Consider the following 20,217-nt stretch of genomic DNA (forward strand, 5'->3'; position numbering starts at 1 on the left):
AATTATTAATTATTATTATCTTTTGTTGTGCTTTTGGCCATGCAAATCTGTACGCAACTGATTTAATTTGATCATAATCATTTTCAAATTTTATAAAACAATGATATTGATGGCTCAATATTTATGTTTCATAAATATCCAGCATCTTGACGTAATGTTGATTTTAAAAGATGGAGAAAAGCACATAAAATATTGGATGTCTATTCTACAAATTATTGCAGAAAAGCAGATTTACGAGAAACTTCAACTTGTTATAATTTCTACTAAATTTTAATACCCGACTTTGCCTGCGTTATTTTACAGTTTTTCAGTACATTTATATGTATTATAATTATTACCAAATGAGGATTGAAACGACTTTTTCACACATGGGTTTAATTATTTTTAGCTTCACCTAGATTTTATTGAAATCAATCGTAACTGAAATATCTTTTTAAATTATACTCTAGCTGCTTTCTGCATAACTGCACTGAATATGATCTATGTTTTCAATTTTTCATCATGCAAAAACTTATATATTTTGTGGTGATGGTGTATTTATTTAATTAAAATTTGATAATTTTGACTTATCAAGTCTTTTGTAAAGCAGTGGCTAATTTTAAATTTATTATTGTTCATTCTGAATAAAAAATAATATCTTAGCAATTGATTTACAAAAAAGCTCAATATCTTTACCTGTATACTTTTTTTTTATTGCAGAATGAAAGTGTAGACATGGAGATGTCTTATATTTCCGCACAAAACAACAATTGTTCGACGGAGTCTCCTCGCAATTCGACCGAAGTGTCAGTTAGCATACCATCTTCGTGCAGAGAGGAAATGCGGAAGCAAAATCCTATAACGTCATTACCTGTGAGAGAAAATTATGTTTGATACCTGTAAATATTAAGTATTACCTGTTTTAGTTTCTTTATGTTGTAAAAATTTATTATTTATTTGCATTTTTTAATATACGTATTCTGTGATTATTATTTTACGAATGGACTCGTATGAAACCCATCTTTGATTAATTGTATAATATATTTTATGTTTCCTTTTTATTATATGGGTTTTCAATTTATTAAATAGTTTTCCTAGTCAACGGTATGTTAATTGTGGTTTTGGATTTTCTTTGAATTGCGTACAAGATTATTAGTATAGTATGGAGTGATACTGTGTATTAAAATCGACTAAATTTAAGCTTACCCTTTAGGTTTAAATATTATTGTTATTTTGTGTAACATTCCATGTTAAAATATTAATTGTTATTGTAATAACGGAGGAGTATTGTATTTGCATAAAATGCAATCAGCGACCTAAGGTCCTAAATTTATTATATATAGTTCAATATTAACAAAATTTATTAACATTAAATATTTTAATTCCCCATTATTAATTTTGTAATGTATATTTTGGAAAGAAGGGGAATGATAGAAATTCAGAGTGTGCCTTGATTTTGTATTCAATGAATCACTTGCAAGGTTTATGTATATGACATATCATATAGATATGCATACTAGCTAATTTAATTGGTCAATTTACGTTTGTATAAAAAAAATATTCAAAGAAAGTTCGTTAATTTATAGGAACTATCTTAACGAGTCTAATAATACTGATTCATATATTTTGTATGTAATAAAATCGCAATTTTTATAGCTCATATATCATAAGAATATGATGTTCATATTCATAAATCTAACATATATTTATCTTGTAAATATGTACAGCAAAGTTGTATAATATTGTTTAATTAAAACTTTAAATACTATCCAGACAGCTAAATAAACATGTTCGTCCCACGTTAACGTGCCATTAAAATGTGTGTATTTGTCTCCGTCCTGTCCACATTCAGTCATCTAATAATGAATGTGTATAAGTATAAACCCTAAAGGTAGTAGGTAATCTATGACTGACCATGTGACTGAAAGGATTGTATATTTATGATTAGTTTTAACTTTTGTACTTAATTACGTTTAATAAATTAATATGCCAGCTGTAATAATTGTAAATAAATATTGCCATATTTATGATGCGAATTGTATTCACGATTGAGTGGTAAAAAGTATCAATGTTGTCCTCGCGAACCACTTTAAAACATAGTTCCTTTTATTTAACAGCAATATCGTAATAATAACCAGACACGTATCAATGAGGATTTTGTCGTTTCGTAAAGTGTTGTCCTATTGAGTACAAAATAATATTAATAGCGTGAAAACGATAAACGTAATTGTAGCGAATTACAATGCCACTATGATTAGATGACGCGAACAAAACTTCTCAAATGTATTTAGTGATAAATATATTTTTTGAGAAACAGTTTTATGTATATTTAAAAATATTAACATACACTACTAGTTAGGATAATAGATAATAGATTTTAATATCTGACATCTCGAATCGTATTTCTAAAAAAAGACAATTTTCTTTTCTTATTTACGGTCTATTTATTTTATAATAATTTTTTATTTGCGAATAAACGACACTAAAATGATTTTTTTTTATTATTTAATAAATATATGCTTATAATTAATTAATATAATTAAACATTATGTTGGCGGTGAGTTATCCTTGATCCATTTCGAGTAACTGTATATATCTGTGTATACACTCGGAATTCCTGGACTTCCACATTTTTCCGATCCAAAAGATACAATTCCAATCTGTAAAGAAGAATTTTACATTACAATTATACTTTAAATAGTGATCTGAAAAGTTAAATTATTTATAACGTGCAACTCGATACGCCAATAAAAAAATAAATGCGGGTCAATTAGTACTTAACCTCTTAACCGGACAGTTTCTTATTAGGGCATTAAAAATGCTTGATCCTGAACGGGTAGTTAATTTTGACAAATTTAAATTTTACTTCATAAAATTAACAGAACACAGAGTGAAAGATAAACAGTCACAGAAAACACTTTTTAAAATTCAATGACGATTTTTTACGTCATGCCCGGTTAAAAGGTTAATGTTTCGCTAAGATATTTCTTGAACTGAATTTAAAGGCATTGTACTTTTAACACAATTACCATACCTGAGTGTATTTAAAGTCGATGTTCATTACGAGAGGTGCTCCTCCGAATCCTGCGCATGCATCACGACCTGGTTCAGCTCCGGCACAAAGCTGCGACGTCGAAAGAGGAGCACTAGCCGAATAAACTCTAGCACAATCATCCAGTGGTAGTAATGGTACGCTAAGTTGCTGTCTCTTCGTTGTTGGATTACGTTGACCAGCTAATCGCCCCCAAGCCGATAACTGGGCTCTTATACCTTCAGCGGGAGTAGGCGGTGGACTCTCAGCCAAGCATATTGGTAAGCTTGTTACTATAAAAAATACATATACTTATAAAAGTAGCTCATAATTATTTATGTATGTATTTGTACAGGTGAGGCATAAAGATCACCCATATTTCAAAGCGCCATTGTGTAGAGGGATGGGGTGGATTAGACTCCGTCGTTTTTAATACTCATCATGAGCTGGACCAGTGAACATTGGTGCTTTGTTGTTCAAGCGTATTATAAGAACATCTATTCAATGAGCGTTCCTTATATGGTTTGCGCATGTACCAAATCAGGAAACAATTTTGCTATGGATTTCTAATCTTAGAGCAACTAAATCCACACTGAAATAAAAATCATCTGGCAGACCAATAGAACGCCGGAAAATGTGATAGTAACATAGCGTTGCGAACGCGAAGCGATGTGATGCAGTGCGACGCGACTTCGCTGTCCTATGTACACGCGCTGCCATGCCATGGCACTGGGGATTTCAAAGCGGAGGATTCTGCGGGGCGTTTCAACTGAACTAGGCTACAGCTCATATATCACGACTTTCAATCGGAGTGTCGAGATAAATGATCCCAGGGCACTTAATCTCTTGAAGTACCTTATGGAAAATGTTTTCATACAACGTCCTCATTATCTTGAGGATTTGAAGGAAGAGGACAAACAGAAAATTAATGTATGGCCAACTACGGTCGCCATTTGTCTGATATGATTTTTGAAATCCAATAAAACAAAATTGTTTATATAGTTTTGAAAAATATATACATTTGTTTTCTAGATAGCTTCCTTCATTTTTTATACCCGTTTAAAATGTGGGAGATCTTTATGCTGTATATGGATAAATAACAAATTTATTCACAAGTGTATTGAATGTCTTCTCGCAGAGCGACCAATGCGATATCATGCCTGTAAATCTTGCGATCGTATCCAGGATGTACGATAACGTGACTGATTGGTATCGTTTGGATGGGAGTGCCACAGAACATGTCACCACAGTCTGGATTAGTCGCTGTATCCCATTCTCCAGCAGTAATCGACGATCTAGGTACATATGTATATATTTAAAATAAAGATATTATGCAGTGGGATACTTGCCGTTTGAGTTAATGAATATTCTTGAGGATATTGTTAAATTAAATTAAATTAATTCAGAAAAGTCATTAATGCATTCAAAATTTACTTTTTTTTTCTATAGATAAGGTTAAATTATATAGTCTTTCTTTGGTTAAAGTGTGCTTTTTCAATTGTTAAATATTTTAATCCATAGACGTGATTCCCTGATTAATAATAGCATTAATTTTTACATCAAGTGTAAATCTAATGATTTGCACAATTTAAATAATAATTACTAAGATATAAAACAAGACAGTTACATGTTTTAACTATTTTAAGAGATAACATATAACTTATATTATTAGTTCTGTAAGTGCAAGCAATATAAAATATAGTTAAATAGAAACAACATCTATTATCATTAGTTTAACTTTAACACTCGCTTACCAATGCCTAAAACGACAGTTTTTTTAAATTGTCATATAAAATATAAAGAAATAATAATAGCCAAAGTATAGTAGCTACAATAATATTACAATTTATATCCTTCAGCTTTCGCAAGTGCACAATGAGCAGCCGTTAGCACCAATCTCTTAGATATTATAGATCCACTGCATGGAAATCTCAATTGACTGGTTGCTTTATCTGTCGTACAATATCATAATATAAATCACATAATTGATTTATCTATAACTTAATGAAATACAATTGTACCGACTTTTGAATCCGATCCTCACGACCCAAGGATGCGTTCCGAGCCCTTCATAATTTCTAGCTTGCACTATCGGTCGTCCGCATGTTTCACTTGGCGACGGTTGTGATGGTGCATTTCCTACACCTTCATCACTCTGAACCCCTTGAGGAGCTTGCCCAGGCAAAGGACCTTTAGCTGGTCCTAGAGGAGTTAAGCCTCCAGGCGGACAGCAAACTCGAGCCTCTCCGTTGACCCAGCCGCACGTTAAAGCTGTTAGTCTTTTAAAGTATCTGAAAATAAAATAGTTCATAAATGTACATGTATACTTATTATATGATGATAATAAATACTTGTTAGATGCTAAACAGGACTTGTCTAATAAATCTTCAAGCAGTGGACATGACGAGATCGGTATGCATATACTTTGAGAGGTGCAAATCTCCTATGAACAAAAATATGTGTTGTTATTCAATTAATGATGTTTATAAAATGGAAAAGTTTAAATTACATCTTGAAAGCCTGCTCTGTTCTCAGGATTACGCTGATCATTATCCATTTCTTCTAAAATTATTAAGGCTTCTGTAATATAAGAATAAAAAATAATTGATTAATTGTAATTTAATAGTAATCCTAGTTTGAAAATAATCATTTTTAGTACATATACTATATTATTGAAATAAACACACATTCGTGTGGAACGCTTGAAATTATAAGCTAGTGAAATAAAACCATTATTAATGGTTTTAAGCTTGACTGAATTTATTCAAAAATGGTTTAAATATTTTTTATAAATTCTGAATTTAATTGCGATATTTCCAATTATATCTAATTTATAATTTGGCTAATTTTAATACACATCTGTAGCACGGAAAAGGTTAAAAATATTTTTTATAATATATCCTGTTGCAGAAATTAAAAAAATAAATATTTAAGTATCTTTACTTTGCACTTCCAATAAATGTTAATATATTTTTAATGAGTTAAAACATATGCTTTATAAACTTATCTAACTTGGTCTTTTTCTATATTTACAAAAAAAATACATTTTTTTGTTACAATAGTATCTTACGGAGTCGTGATAAGTTAAATAAGAAAATAATTAGTTAAATAATTCAATTAAGCTTAACCATTAATAATATATTAATATACAAATTCAGTTTTTAATTTAGAACATGTAGAAATATGTTAAAAACAGATGTTCTGAAATAAAATAATTAGCTTATTGTGTCTACAAATGATCCTTTATCAAAAGCGAGTTTAGATTGAGGCTTTCAACTATACTTGAATTGATAATATTAAAAACCTACTATGCTTGTATTTTAAGGTAAGAATAGAAAGCTAACGCATCTTAGTAACAGTCATAGTGTGTCACATTATAATATATTAAATAGATAACTGGAATATTAAAGAGTCTGGCCTAGGACTGGTTATAGAGCTATTATAAAATTTGGTATTTAATTATATTTAAAGATGAAAGATTACAGAACGCCGATTTCACAAGTATTGTATAGTTGATTCTGCTTTACTTAAAATTAAGACTTATCAGTTTATCGCAAATCTAATCACAATTGAATCGTGCGGATTTTCTCTTTTTTGCTATTCCAATGTTGTTCACCCCATTTGAACCTTCAAACACAGACATAAAAGGCTGAGTTTATCTGCCAAATTGTTTCAAAATTGTCCAGCACGCAGTTTCATTACAAATTTCGCAATTGCCCCGAATTGTTTCCGTCAACATCATTGTCTTCTGTTAGTAGATGAAAGCACACGCGCTTTCGACATTTGACACAGTTAGGTAAATTAGCCATTATGGCATATGCGAAAAATCTAAGCCGCGTTTTCGCATTTGTTTTGCAATCATATCACTTATTAGCGTGAACGCAATGCAAATATACATACAGATGGATAATAGATTGCTAGTTAATAATGGTTGTTATTGCAGGTAGATATTAAATAGATCGGCGATCACCAAACATTTTCTTGATAGAAAATGGCATTACGTGTCATGAGCTGAAGAACATGTACCACACAATGAATAGTAGTGAAGTAAGAAAACAGTATACTGCTCCCTATATTAGCTGCATTGCAAATAAGCTCTTCACAGGAAAGTCATGGGGGAGAGAGGCAAAAGTTGGCCAGTAAGTGATCGTTTTTTTTAATATTTACATTTAATTAGGATTCATAGTATTTCATTAAATGATATGCATTTTTCCGACCAAATTTAAGGGGATTCTTGTTTAGAATCCAAGTCAAAAGCAGTAAAATCGTGCCGTCGCAGTCGCAGTGGAAACGCTCGGTTATGTAGCGTTTATATTAAACCTTTTTATACCAATATTACGACTTACAATAAGTGAGCATCGAATGAAGCATATCTAAACCAAATTTTGACCAATAGGAGAGCGTAAAAAAAATTATCTCTTCTCAGAAGTAAAAAATCCACGTCAAAAGCAATAAAATCGCGTCGGATTTTTGTCAGATCAGACACGATTTTATTGCTTTTGACGTGAATTTTTGACTTCTGAGAAGTAATAATTTTTTTTGCGCCCTCCTATTGACCAAAATTCGATTTGAATTCACTTTGATCAACACTTTTGTATAAAAAGTATGTAGTAATATCGGTAATGATAGCTATCATATTTTTAAAACAACCTGTATTTCTGCCTAAATCATAATATTAGTAAAATATTTTTTTGTAATAGTTTTATAAATGATGCAGTAAAATGTTTATTTTAAACAGTTCATATTTTTTTCTAAGTGGTTTTTCTAGTGCCGTTTTCTTGACTTTTAAGACAGACATGCGTGTTATCTAAAATGACTCGTGGTCGATAATTTGGTTACCCTCGAAAGTATTCGTGTTTTATAAATTTATTATTTTATATCTTATTATATCTCTCCACATTTATACAATCATATTTTACCTGTTTGTATTTTACTTCAAAACTTGAGATCGGCTGAACCGATTATGACTTGCACGGATGTAAGCTTAGTGAACTTTCAGCATTAGGTCATCCACCTTAATTGCAGAGGGCAAAAATCGAATGTCCCGATTGAAACAGGAGTTAAGTTATTGTTTCAACTGGTTGTTAATCGCTTTTTAACATGACAATGGAAGCTCACGAAATAGCGTCACACTTCTGAACATTTTATATTAAAACGTCACACTTTTATTCGTCACAAATCTGTTATGTTTTGTTTTATTTTTTCGATGACGTAATATTGCGGAATAAATATTTTAATTTTGTCAGTGTATAAAAAATACAAATAAAACGATCAACATAAAAGTTATCTACATGTTCCATTATTCAATAGACCTTGGATATTTATCGTAATAATTATCATATATTTTCAATTGAAAAAAATGTAATTTTGTGAGAACTTAAATTTTATATTTTCATGTAAAAAAATATTATTTAAAATACTAATGAATTTATTTGATATATATGTATGTACTACATACATATATTATAGTTGCTTAATTTGTCATGTATGTGTATTTTAATAATTTGTGACGTAAGAATTGTGGGTTTAAGTGTATTTAAAACTATATTGAAAGTCGAGCTATAATATAGTTACATTAGTTGGGAGGCTAAATCAGCATTACAACAATATAAGTTATTATTATTATTTTATTAATTTATTTAGCTTAATAGCTAATCTTTACATCTAACAAATTTAGTAAACATATATAAAAAATATATAAAAAATACATAACAGAATGCTATGCTTTACTCTTCTCAAAATAACTAATGTTTTGTGGACTATTTGGATAAAAATACGTCTGAATGGAGATAGAAATGTACAAATAATAGATAGATTTTCGTGTATGCAATACTTGCTTTTGTTTTCACTTCGCCAGCTATTCCTATCATAAAAAGGGCGCGGTCATTTCTCTGTTACATAGCAAAATTACTGGGAACTGCTAGGTATCGAGTATAATTTTTTGAACCTAATATGTACGATTTGAATTAAACATCACGATATTCATTCGTGAGATTAGGAAAATCTAAGAACACCTAATCTATAATGATAGATCGAAATTATAATTTTATAATAGTCATTAATATTTATCTCCTAAGACACGATAAAAATTGTAAAACACAAAGATTCATATGAGAATCGAACCCAAGTTTTTAAGGTATTTGTCACCAACTACACCACTGGTCAATATGGTCAATATCTACTATGTAAATGTAATATTATTTAACTACGGTCCAACTGATAAGTTGGACCGTAGTTTGAGAAGCTTTCTTAACAGAAAAAAATATTTGCTTAGATTTTGATACCTTTGGAATTTAATCAAAAACCTTCTGTTCGTCAACCCAAATTTACTCAATAATACACCAAAAAATAAATAAAATATTTTTTCCTTTAAAATTTACTGGACAAAAACTTTTTTCTTATTGAATCCACTGCGGTCCATTTTATTAAATCACAAAAATTATGCTTTTTACTTATTATTTATATATAATTTATTAAGGGTATAACCTGTACACGTTCCAGATGTTGGGACCACTACCTAAAAAAATTTCACCCAACAATGCAATGACGAAAAACGAATGTTTCGCTGTCCTTGTAAATAGTATTTAATTAATTGTTCACTATTGTAATTCACACAAAACCAATGGTTCTCAACGTATTTTTAATCACACGGGATTTATTGTTGTTCTTTTTAATACTTTGATATATGAAACACTAAATATATTTATGAAAGTACATTAAAATTACTTACATATTTATATACTTGATATTTGGTTATATTGCCCATCGTATGATTTTACTCGAAGCAATCTTCCATATGAAGATATGATTTTGAATTACGTTTTTAAACATCTCTTTTGTTTTTCTTTGATTAATTTTTTTATACATGTTATAAAAATTTACTAAATGGGAATAGTACTAATTTGGTAAGTAACGGCTAGCCAATATTTTTACGATTTTTTGTCCGTCCATGCAATTACTATAATATAATTCTTCGTTCATTTATATGTTACAACTTCTTCCTTGCGTATTTTTTTATTGCTTGTGTTAGACCAGAATCTAGCGTTCATATTAAGACTTTTTATAATAATATTAAGACTTACAATAAGTGAGAATCAAATGAAGCATATCTAAGCCGAATTTTGACCTATAAGAGAGCGCAAAAAACAATTATCACTTCTCAGAAGTCAAAAATCCACGTCAAAAGCAATAAAATCGTGCTGTCACCGTCGCAGTGGAAACGCTCGTTACCGAACGTTTCCACTGCGACGGCGCCAACACGATTTTATTGCTTTTGACGTGAATTTTTGACTTCTGAGAAGTGATAATTGTTTTTGCACCCTACTATTGACCCAAATTCGTTTTGATTCCTTATGTCAGAAATGTGTAATATTATCGTTTAGAACAGCTAGCATCTTTTTAAAACATAACATCCAAGTACAAACAAACTATGGAGCAATATGCAATATACGAAGTCTAGCTGTACTTCTTCGTGCACCTATTTTCCCCTGAATTGGCTGAGTTTGTATTTTGGACTTGACCTAATGGACGTTTCGCAACTGTCAAATTGCGTTTCATAGATATATTAGAGCAGAATCTGCTTAATTATATTTTCGCTAGTAGAAATATCTATTGATGAAAATATATATTTGGACTTCACAAGTGAAAATATAACTTCACTGAAAAATACATATTCACTGTAACATTTATAAATCGGATTTGAATAAATAATGTACGTAAATGTATATATTACTAAGTTGAATCATATAATTTTACTAGTACCTACCAGATAAATTATATTTTCACTGATAAAAATGTATTCCGATATAATTGAACTGAAATGACATATTTAAAAAAATATTATCGGGATATATTGTTTTTTGAGGGATAACCTGAGAATTTCTGGTTATAATCAGGAACGTCGTTTCAGCTTTTTTAAGGAGGGGAAGGGAGGGCAAAAGTTGATCAGTCAGTGCTCGTTTTTTAATACTTCGATTTCATTAAGATTCATAATATATTATTAAATGACATGCTTTTTTCTGGCCACATTAAAGGGAGCGACTGGCCGCCAATATCATGCGATTTCATGCCGTTGGAGCACTTAAAACCCAGCATACACCAAGTTATAGCGGAGATATATCCTGAAATGTACGAAAAAGCCATCGAAAAAATCGGTTGCTGCAGAAGATCCATAGGCGACTATTTAATTGACATTATTTTTCATAATAGATGAAATACATCAAATGTTCGAATAATAAAAAAATCGAAGATATCTTTAAATTTGTGTGATTTTTTAAAAAAAAGTTCGGAAACTGATGTTGGATCACCAACAATATATCGCATAAAACTATCCTATAGCTAAAGGACTACTCTTGATTAAAAGAAAACATTCCACAATTAACCCACGCAACGTTTTAGACGTATAATAGGACATAAAATAATAAATATATGACAATTGATTCGTCAACATCTACTTAACGATTCAGAATTTATTGCTCTCAAAATATATTGTCTAAGTATTGAATTTATTTTAATAAAATATTTACAAGTCTAGGTTTTAAGCGCCTGGTACAGACTGATCAAAAAATTGTTTCCAAAATCCATCTATGGATTAACAGATTTTACGACGAATTTTATACTTAAAAAAATAGGAATTACTAAAAATATTTACCGCATATATTTCTAGAAGTATCTCTGAGGAACTAATGAAATAAAATACTGTAAATTTTATCATCAAGTCATTTAAAATGGCTTCAAAAAATAGAAAATATGTATATTGGGCACGACATAGATCTTTGGATTGTAATTGTAAAATCATTTTTGGGCATGACATACATGCCTTTGGAATTCTAAAGGTTAAAATAACATAAGTGAATAAAAACAGCATTATTAAGTATTTATTGATTGGAAAAAAAGTTAAATCTTAAAATCGAATATCTAAATATATAGGAGTATTTTTTCATATATCATATTTAAATACCTTTTTGCTTTGCAGTCCTATTTTTTGCACAAAACACATTCACAGACAACAGAAACAACATCACAATTTCACTTTTCATTTTAACTAATTTTTGAGTGGTTCAAATTAAAAATATAAATAGCACTGCTCTATTCACTGAGCCTAATTTAATATTCCATTAATTTTTTAGTGTTCGCGTGCGTTCCATCCAAATCCGCGGAAGCAATTACCGCAACCTTGAATCCACAGTGATCTAAATAGATCAGTGAGTATGTTGCCGATATACCGAGGATGGATACCCTCCGGAGTCAGGTGATCAAATGGCGATTAATCTGCGGATTTTGGTGCATCGGCTCCGGCCAGCATCCGGACGGTCGGATAATCGCCAGCGATTAAATCTGCGGCAGCCCATTGTGAGTATTCACTATAATAATGGTCGGCATAATAATGCTGGGGTTTCTGGCCGAAATGAAAAAAAAAATAGTATTTATTATAATAAAATATATATATGCATCTCGTACATATGCATAATATGTTTTGTCACGCTATGAATCCTTTTGCATATGTTTGTTATGGTCGGTGCATTCGCATGTGTTAATTTTTTTGTTATACTAATAATAATATTCATGGAACTGTGGTGTCGTCATTTGATATAATTGTTTTTAAATGAATCATTTGTATAGAAATCGACACTGTACTGGAAACTGAAAGAAGCAATACACATATAGTAAATCACATCGCTAATTCACATTTTAGGTATTTTTAATTTATGATTACACAATACAATTTTTATTTTTATAGATAGTTATTATACAAAAAATAATTATACAATTAAACATTTCAGAAAAAAAACAGTTATGGTGCCGAAAACATCCTTGTGTTTGGAAAGCTCGTCGAGGAGCTGGATGGTTTGTGGAAAAGAAACGTTCTCAAGCGCTGACATCCTGGCCGCAACGGGTAAGAATAAAGAACGCGATCGCGACTCTAGGGCACTCTAAAGTTCGCAGTTGAAAGTCGTCGAGCATTGACGGATTGTTAGCATCGCCCCATAGCAACTAAGTATTTCATTGAGTAGACGCTATGCCAAAAATGTAATCAATACAAATACAATGTAAAAAAGTAAAAAAGTATCATAAATTCTTTAATTTCTTTCCAACAACAAGAAGTACTTCGCTTCACTCGGATTCCAGACAATGGAGCCATATTCGAAGACGCTACGAACTAGCGTATTACCAATCAATTATTGAAGCTGAGCATCCTTTACGCCTTATCGCAAATTTTGGCGATGTGTATACAACATCTCAAACATCAGTTGAGCTGAAGTTGCTTAACTTCCGAAGAAATAGCTCATGACTATGTCAAATGCTTTTTGAATGTCGGTAAAAACTTTTATTTTTAATAGTTTTTTACTTCTTTACATTTTCACGTTTTTTTTTATTTTATTAATAGCCGCCATTTTGATGGTGGATCAGTTTGTCTAACAAGCTATCTATTTTTAGAAAAAGTTTCATGTCGATATGATATAAAAATACGACAGTTATCCTGTCCTCAATTTTTCGATATATCTCATATACATATATAGTACATATTTGTATATATACATATGTATATAGTTCAACATAAATGTATATGGTATATATTATAGATAAATATTTTGCCTGAGGGTGGTTTTGGGGTCTCCTGGTGATTGTCGATGATACTGCAATAAAATTTTAAATTGAAGAGTCCCTCCGGCAAAACTACATTTTTTATTTAATGTGGGAGGGAGGGAGACCCATATAAAAATAACAATAATAATAAAATTAAGAAAATGACTAAAATATAATTTAAGCTATTTTTTTGTCGGAGAATAGATATTTTTATTGTTGCGGCTGATATTTTAAAATTGTAGAGTAGTATCTGACATAAACTATATTAATGAAAAATAAGATAAGAAAAAAGAGGAGGGAGGGGAGCTTATATAATAAATTATTATATATTGAGCATCCTTAATTTACAATTTTTTGTCTTTTTCATCATCCATTGACAATATCTCAGTGATTTTTTTATAATTATTACTGATTGGTAGCTAAACTTTTTTTAGTGTGAATTAAAATGAGAATTATTTATCGAAAATTTCTCGAGAAAATAGCAAATCTAGTATTATCATTTCTCGAAAATTTTTTTGTTAAAAAATATTTTTTAACAAAAAAGGCTCAAAAATAATATTTTTAAATATTTTACCGCTGTATTGTTTATATCGCCGCATAAGTAAGGGTGGGTCCATTACAGATGTTTTAAAATACCCATGTTTCTTGGAAGCTTTTAATAGAGGTCAGAAGTATTTGAATGGCAACAAATTTTTACGATTTTCTCAACTACTCTAATCGGCCTAATCTTTGCTTTGGTAGTCTAAGAACTACATTTTTAATCAGAAACGAAGAAACCGCGTGAAAATCGGCAGATTGCAAAAATATATGGGGGGTGTCTACAGAGTTAAGTACATAATTTTTTTTTAATCTTTATCTTGTTCGAAATATGCAAAATGTAAAGTAGCATCAGTTGTCGTTGACCATTTACTCTACGATTCAAATATAAATATGGGAGTCCGAAATTCCTTCGTAATTTGATGCTCAGTATTCAATGAAAGTAAATCGATCTGTTCTGATCCGCAGATTATTCGCGTCCATTAATAATAAAGTTTGTCTTCTTTAACGTTCATCAATAATAATTTGCACGTATGTATGTATACACACTTCCAAGTTTCGTTCAACAAATTACCAAATTTCTCATTATATAATATTTTCAATAATTTTATTGATGCGTGATAATGTACCTACTAAATTCTTATTTCTCGAGAAATGAAAAAAATCGTGAAATCAAAATGCCTAGAGTGTACAGATTTATTTAAATAGCTAAAACTCTTTGCACTTGTTTTTTTCTTTTTATAAATATACATTTTATGGTAGCTACTTTATTTTTTTTAAATTTATTATCTGTTGTAACCAGACAAGTGTAAGCTCAATGCATTATAACGGAGAAAATCTGTGGCAGCTGGGTAAGTCAATCAGACAATTAAAATTTGCAAGTATTAACTAGGAATCGGTGTTATCTATATAATTAATTATAAAATATTACGCGTAATACAATTTGTCACATTGCAGCTAATGTTGAGTAGTGTTATATATGTGTATTCTTTCTGAAATTTCCCTTTTCGATACATATTTTAATAAATTTGTTAAAATACAGTAAATAAAAAAAACATTTCAAGCCATATTTATTTTTTTGCATAAAATTGTATTTACCATATTATGTTTTTTGGAGTTTAATGAACAGCTTTCAGTGCTATAATTTTCACGCTGTACTACATTACATCATTACATTGTTTGTTTTCAATAATTAACCTTGATTTTTCACATCACATCAATTTATGAACTACATAATTCAACACTCATCATACACATAAATTGTCATTGCATGATTGTATTTTGAAACGAATACATTTTACATTACATAACATTACATAAGCAACGCATATCCATGGTAACACCATAAAACAATAAAACGTCGGTGTATATATTTTTATTAAAGCCATTCAATAAAGTGAACAATATAAACTTCTAAAAGTCAACACGCCAATCCAATCTACGTAAGCTATCAGTCGCCTTTAATCAAAAACTAAACTTCTAATTGAGTTAATTCGTAGGTATTGAGGTATATAATCGTTGGCATTCAATCTGATCTACCCTCTGCACGATACCAATCCGTGTCTAGGAGGAGTGAATTGTAATTTAGTCTCAGATGTGAACGATCTGCAAAAAATGATTATAGCTTATTTTTTCGATTAGCGACCATGATCGTAAAAATATATTATCTTGCCTGGGCATCCAAGCCATAGGCCTAGAAACTGTTTTATCCAATTGTTGTGCTTTATAATTTTCATTGCCCCACGCGGCGTGTTTGGTATTCGCATCGCTGGGCATCCATATTTCCCTTTTAGCTAAATCGTAACCGGCCACCTATTACAAAAAAAAAATATGATTGAAATCTAATTAAGTCAAGTCCATCTGTAAAGAACCGCCAACCTTCGGATAAGATCTGTTGCTCCAAATCGTGACGTCATTTCTGCTTGAATTTGATAGAGACTCGTTCAGTGAATTTTGCCTTAGGACGTTCGAGTGGAATCTCATGGATGTCGTCAGATATGGATCTGAATGTAGATTTTGGCCCTTTTCTACGCTTACATAAGGTATTTGGCAACAGTTTGGAATAATCTAAAAATAACGCTTTTAAATCGTGCTGTTTTTAAGTATTATATATATAATATTTAACTTACCTCCAATGGAGAGTGCCCACAAGATGCGTGGATCAAAAGTGATGGTGGCCTTTTAGGCTTTCTGAAGTTTTCTTTGGTTTCAGACATTATTTGGCGCTTCACTCCGTGAGAATGTTTCTCTAACTATAATACATATTCCATTACACATTTATGTTCTTAAATAATTGGCTATAAATTAGTCTGGAATATTTGCTAATAAAAGTAAATAAAATTGTTGATAACGAGGATTGAACAGGATTCAATCACGACCGAGATTCATTTCTACGATTAGGTCCATAAGCGAGAAGCTTAATCATTAATAGGGATGAACAAAACGAATTACACAACATAAAAATACAATACAATCAGGCATGTACCAAAAAATTTAAAATTTATTAATAAAAAATACATTTTAGTTATCGAATCTTTTAAAGTCACCAGTGTCATAACGCCCTTTTCAAGACAATAATGAAGTAGGGCTTCCATGCTTAAGAAACCTGAATATTATTTTTACCGGGTACCCGTTCATTTTAATTTCAATATAATATTTGATTTTTTCGTATGAACTATATATCTCACATCATTTTTAAGATGCAAAATTCTCTGGTTATTCTTCTACTTAGCAAAACCTATTTAGAGATTAAGTGGTTGGTAGGAGCGCTGTATCGAAAAGGAACAGGAAATCATATTTAACAGTCCGAAAGTATTGTTTCAAAATGTAAGTTTTAAGACACATTTCGTTTCTGCATCCTCAAACATTTTCCATTAAACAAAAAAATAAAAATGCGAGTATTTGCAAAAAATGCATACTCGGAGGACGGTTGTACACAAAAAACGGCATTTAAGACTATTGTTATTATTCACCGTCTGATCTATGTCTTGCTCACTCGTTATCCATCGGTTGATGGTCAGCTATCTAACAAGAGATGTCAACAGTTTTTTTCAAATACACCAATGCAATTTTGATACCAATTACACAGAATAATTATAGGATTAGGTAATTAATATTTATTTTCGATTTAGAAGTAACAAAAATATTTACTTTCAACTTTTACAAAAATATTTACTTTTCACTTTCAAGTTGATCCGCGAGAGTTGACAATGATTGGCACTTTATAAAGTTTCGGTTAATATTTTGACTCGCATTTTTGCTGTCACTAATATATTTTAATGGCTGAGTAGTTTCACGTGTTTTTACAAAAATATCCCGTTACTAAGAATTAAAAACGCAAACTATTGGGGACAACCTATGTATATAGAAATATACGTTTTTTGCTATACAGTCAATTTCCGATTATGTTCGCTGCTTGGAATTGGTTAAATATTATCTAAAATAAAAACCCATTTGCATAATAATTTAAAACCAATTCCAAATTGCAATAAAATCTGTTTTCCAAATTTATAACACATCAATAAAGCGTTTTACGCACACGAAACACGCATTTAAAACATTCGAACCATTGATTTTTTTATATCGTTGGAATTTTGTGATGTAATAAAAATATAAGACAAGCAAAAATATGTACTGAAAACGGCGACGTCTCACGCAATTGCGATCGTATCACAGTAAATTGAACAGAAAGCTAAAAGTAATTGGATGATATTAATAGGCTCTGAAGGAACTGATTAACTTTCTGCGAGTAAACTATAATTAGATAAACGAACAAATTAGCAGTGTAATTGAGTTCTTAGTATATTTAGAAAATCGTTTAAAGTTGAAAATGTTTTGAACCCTTTTTCAATTTTATATTTGAAAACTCGTATGTAGGTATTTTGTCGTGACAACCTGGGAATTCTGGGCTTTTGTGTCGTCTCGTGTACCTCGAGAATTTCTGATTTTTAACTGAAAACGTTGTCTGAAATTAAAACTACTTTCTCAATAGAAATATTTGCAGCGTTGAAAGAAAAAATAAGTAGTTAATTGGTATAAAATATTTCTTACAAAAGCTCAACTATGCTGCTATTGAAAATTATTTTCGAAGTTCACAAAAAATCTATTTGAATATTTGGATTTTATTGGAACAATTTTTTTTCTAATTTATATAGTTTGGAAACAAATACTTAAATAATTTATAAACACAATACTCTCAATATTAATAAGAATAATTTAACCACAGGAATATTTCACCAGTAAAAAATAATAAATGTAGTCGATGAAATGAATTTAAGGTTTTAAAACCAACCGGAGAACGGATTAAAACTCTAAATTTTTATTCATAAATCTTTGCTCACAATCATGTCAACATCAACGGAAAGCAAGTAAATATTCTCAACGGCAGGATTTTTTGTCTCTAAATGTCTTGGTCTTTCTAAAAATTTATTATTCCCAGCAAAAATAAAGTATGTAATATTACGTTTATAATATGATTTTACAATAGTTGATATAAATAATAAATAAATATAGCAAAAATATTTGTTTTAAATTATTTCTTTAAAATTAACAATTTTTTACACACATGTATAAACAAATACTGTGATTTTGCCAATAAGTAGGGAAAAGTCTCAATTCATATTTTAAAGCCAAATAAAAATTGATAGATTATCCCTGTTTTTAAATTGTTCGTATCCTTCCTCCTCAGCGTTAACCCATATAATTGAGAGTATACTATATATTCTAATAACTTAAGGCACTCACCTTATCATCACAATAAGCCAAATATCGAACACCACTACTGATGGGTGCACGTTCATGTATATTCAACACTTGGCAAGACTTTGTAAATTTTCCATGAACTGCCGAAGAAGTCCGATAAGTCTGCCTCGCAACAATCGGATTTCTATCAGTCGCTCGTTGGGGTATCGAAATATCTCTCTGTGCAACAAATTCAAGTTTAAGGTCGTGTCTGAATTTGACATATAATAGCACTAATGATGACAAAGTTGGGTCATTATGTCGCCGACAGACTCACGCAACGACCCGTTTGATGAATGGGCTGGTGTAGTAGCACGTGACGGTGGGCCAAGCGATACGAAGTCCTGCTGTGGGAGTCCAGGTCGTAGTCGAAGCTGCCCCAGTCGGTTTGGTTGTTCAGCGTCGGTCTGAACATGGCTGTCTTGTTCGGCGCTTCAGTCACATGTGTGACTGAAGCGCCGACCCAAATTTATGAAGAATCGATGGCCAATCGAGACGGATTTTGTTTTGATTAATCGTTATGGAAACAAAGAGGGCTTCGAACCCTGCACTACAACTTTCGCGGAAGATTGCAAGGTACAACAATATTTTTTGCCACAAAGATAACATATCTAGTTTTATATTTCAACCATATTATTCCATTCTGTTTCATATAAATTATAAAATTAGTTTTTTATCATACTCTAAATCAGCGATGGCGAACCTTTTGAGCTCGATGTGCCAAAATTAGGAAAAAACATAACTTAACTTAACTGTATCCAAACATAACGTTAATACTTTTTTCAAAACCTTTTAATTAAGTTCAGTTCACTTATATGAACAGAGAGATCTGTAAAAAACACCAATGTGTTAACCCACTTATAATGATAATTGAGCTGAGGAAAGTTTACCAGATTCTTATCCTCAAAAAATAACATATTTTCTGCAAAAATAATTGTTCTCAGCGCAATCACTCACATTATTAAACATAAGCAGTCCACTGTAGTTTAAATTTTGTGAAGAGTTCAATTAACCCTTTAAACGCCAGTGACTTTAGTGAGTTACCTTCAGTATCTCTTTCTAAAAATAAATATAAAATAGTTGGTTTACTGATAAATTAAATTAGTACAATCATATTTAATATTTAAAAAAAAATGTAAATAGTTCGCTAACTTGTTTTAAAAAATGACGTTGTTTAAAAAAATCAACAAGTGACTCACCGGTGAGTCGCTGGCGTTTAAGTGGTTAAATTCACTATTTTGTTACAACTGACATTCAATCATTTAATTCTGTGAATCCTGCCTTGGCACACAATACCTCTTGATGGATAATGCAATGAAAAAAACAGGTGTACGTCTGTTACG

At 30.6% G+C, this 20,217-nt stretch overlaps 3 protein-coding genes and 1 long non-coding RNA gene across 6 annotated transcripts in view; 2 read left to right on the forward strand and 2 right to left on the reverse strand.

Annotated features, from left to right (window-relative positions):
• Positions 1-2,470, forward strand: part of LOC148231835 (interference hedgehog-like) — a 30,343-nt gene extending 27,873 nt beyond the window's left edge. For 2 of the 3 annotated variants that reach the window (XM_088193632.1, XM_088193631.1), the window contains exon 15: positions 700-2,470. In XM_088193632.1, the coding sequence (XP_088049758.1) occupies positions 700-712 (13 nt within the window). In that variant the 3' untranslated portion in view covers positions 713-2,470. The remainder of the gene's footprint in view (positions 1-699) is intronic. The other variant, XM_088193633.1, reaches the window with a different exon arrangement.
• Positions 2,393-12,145, reverse strand: LOC148231836 (CLIP domain-containing serine protease B4). The gene is made up of 8 exons (XM_088193634.1): positions 11,970-12,145; positions 5,520-5,590; positions 5,362-5,453; positions 5,036-5,301; positions 4,854-4,962; positions 4,124-4,305; positions 3,014-3,303; positions 2,393-2,639 (listed from the first exon to the last, which is right to left on the reverse strand). Exons 1-8 carry the CDS (start codon positions 12,046-12,048, stop codon positions 2,526-2,528), a joined length of 1,203 nt encoding a protein of 400 aa, XP_088049760.1. The 5' UTR covers positions 12,049-12,145; the 3' UTR covers positions 2,393-2,525.
• On the forward strand, positions 12,139-17,026 carry LOC148231837 (uncharacterized). The gene is made up of 3 exons (XR_015810851.1): positions 12,139-12,361; positions 12,632-12,704; positions 12,793-17,026. It is a non-coding gene; the product is annotated as an uncharacterized LOC148231837 (long non-coding RNA).
• LOC148231838 (uncharacterized) lies at positions 15,188-19,323 on the reverse strand. The gene is made up of 6 exons (XM_088193635.1): positions 19,152-19,323; positions 18,878-19,054; positions 16,264-16,386; positions 16,013-16,201; positions 15,807-15,946; positions 15,188-15,739 (listed from the first exon to the last, which is right to left on the reverse strand). The coding sequence occupies exons 1-6, from the start codon at positions 19,287-19,289 to the stop codon at positions 15,670-15,672; spliced, it is 837 nt and encodes a 278-aa protein (XP_088049761.1). The 5' UTR covers positions 19,290-19,323; the 3' UTR covers positions 15,188-15,669.
• Positions 19,324-20,217: the final 894 nt, after the last annotated feature.

Source organism: Plectrocnemia conspersa, unplaced genomic scaffold, assembly GCF_051122295.1.
Source record: "Plectrocnemia conspersa isolate PC_06_02 unplaced genomic scaffold, ASM5112229v1 ptg000009l, whole genome shotgun sequence".
Lineage (NCBI taxonomy): Eukaryota > Metazoa > Arthropoda > Insecta > Trichoptera > Polycentropodidae > Plectrocnemia > Plectrocnemia conspersa.

Coding starts and splice junctions, on each gene's coding strand:
- LOC148231838 (XM_088193635.1), bottom strand. CDS start 19,289: ATGTTCAGACCGACGCTGAACAACCAAACCGACTGGGGCAGCTTCGAC. Junction 19,055..19,151: donor TTCATCAAACGGGTCGTTGC/GTGAGTCTGTCG, acceptor TTTGTTGCACAG/AGAGATATTTCGATACCCCA. Junction 15,947..16,012: donor GCAACAGATCTTATCCGAAG/GTTGGCGGTTCT, acceptor TTTTTGTAATAG/GTGGCCGGTTACGATTTAGC.
- LOC148231836 (XM_088193634.1), bottom strand. CDS start 12,048: ATGAAAAGTGAAATTGTGATGTTGTTTCTGTTGTCTGTGAATGTGTTT. Junction 4,963..5,035: donor CGTGAGGATCGGATTCAAAA/GTCGGTACAATT, acceptor ATTGTACGACAG/ATAAAGCAACCAGTCAATTG. Junction 2,640..3,013: donor TCGACTTTAAATACACTCAG/GTATGGTAATTG, acceptor TCTTCTTTACAG/ATTGGAATTGTATCTTTTGG.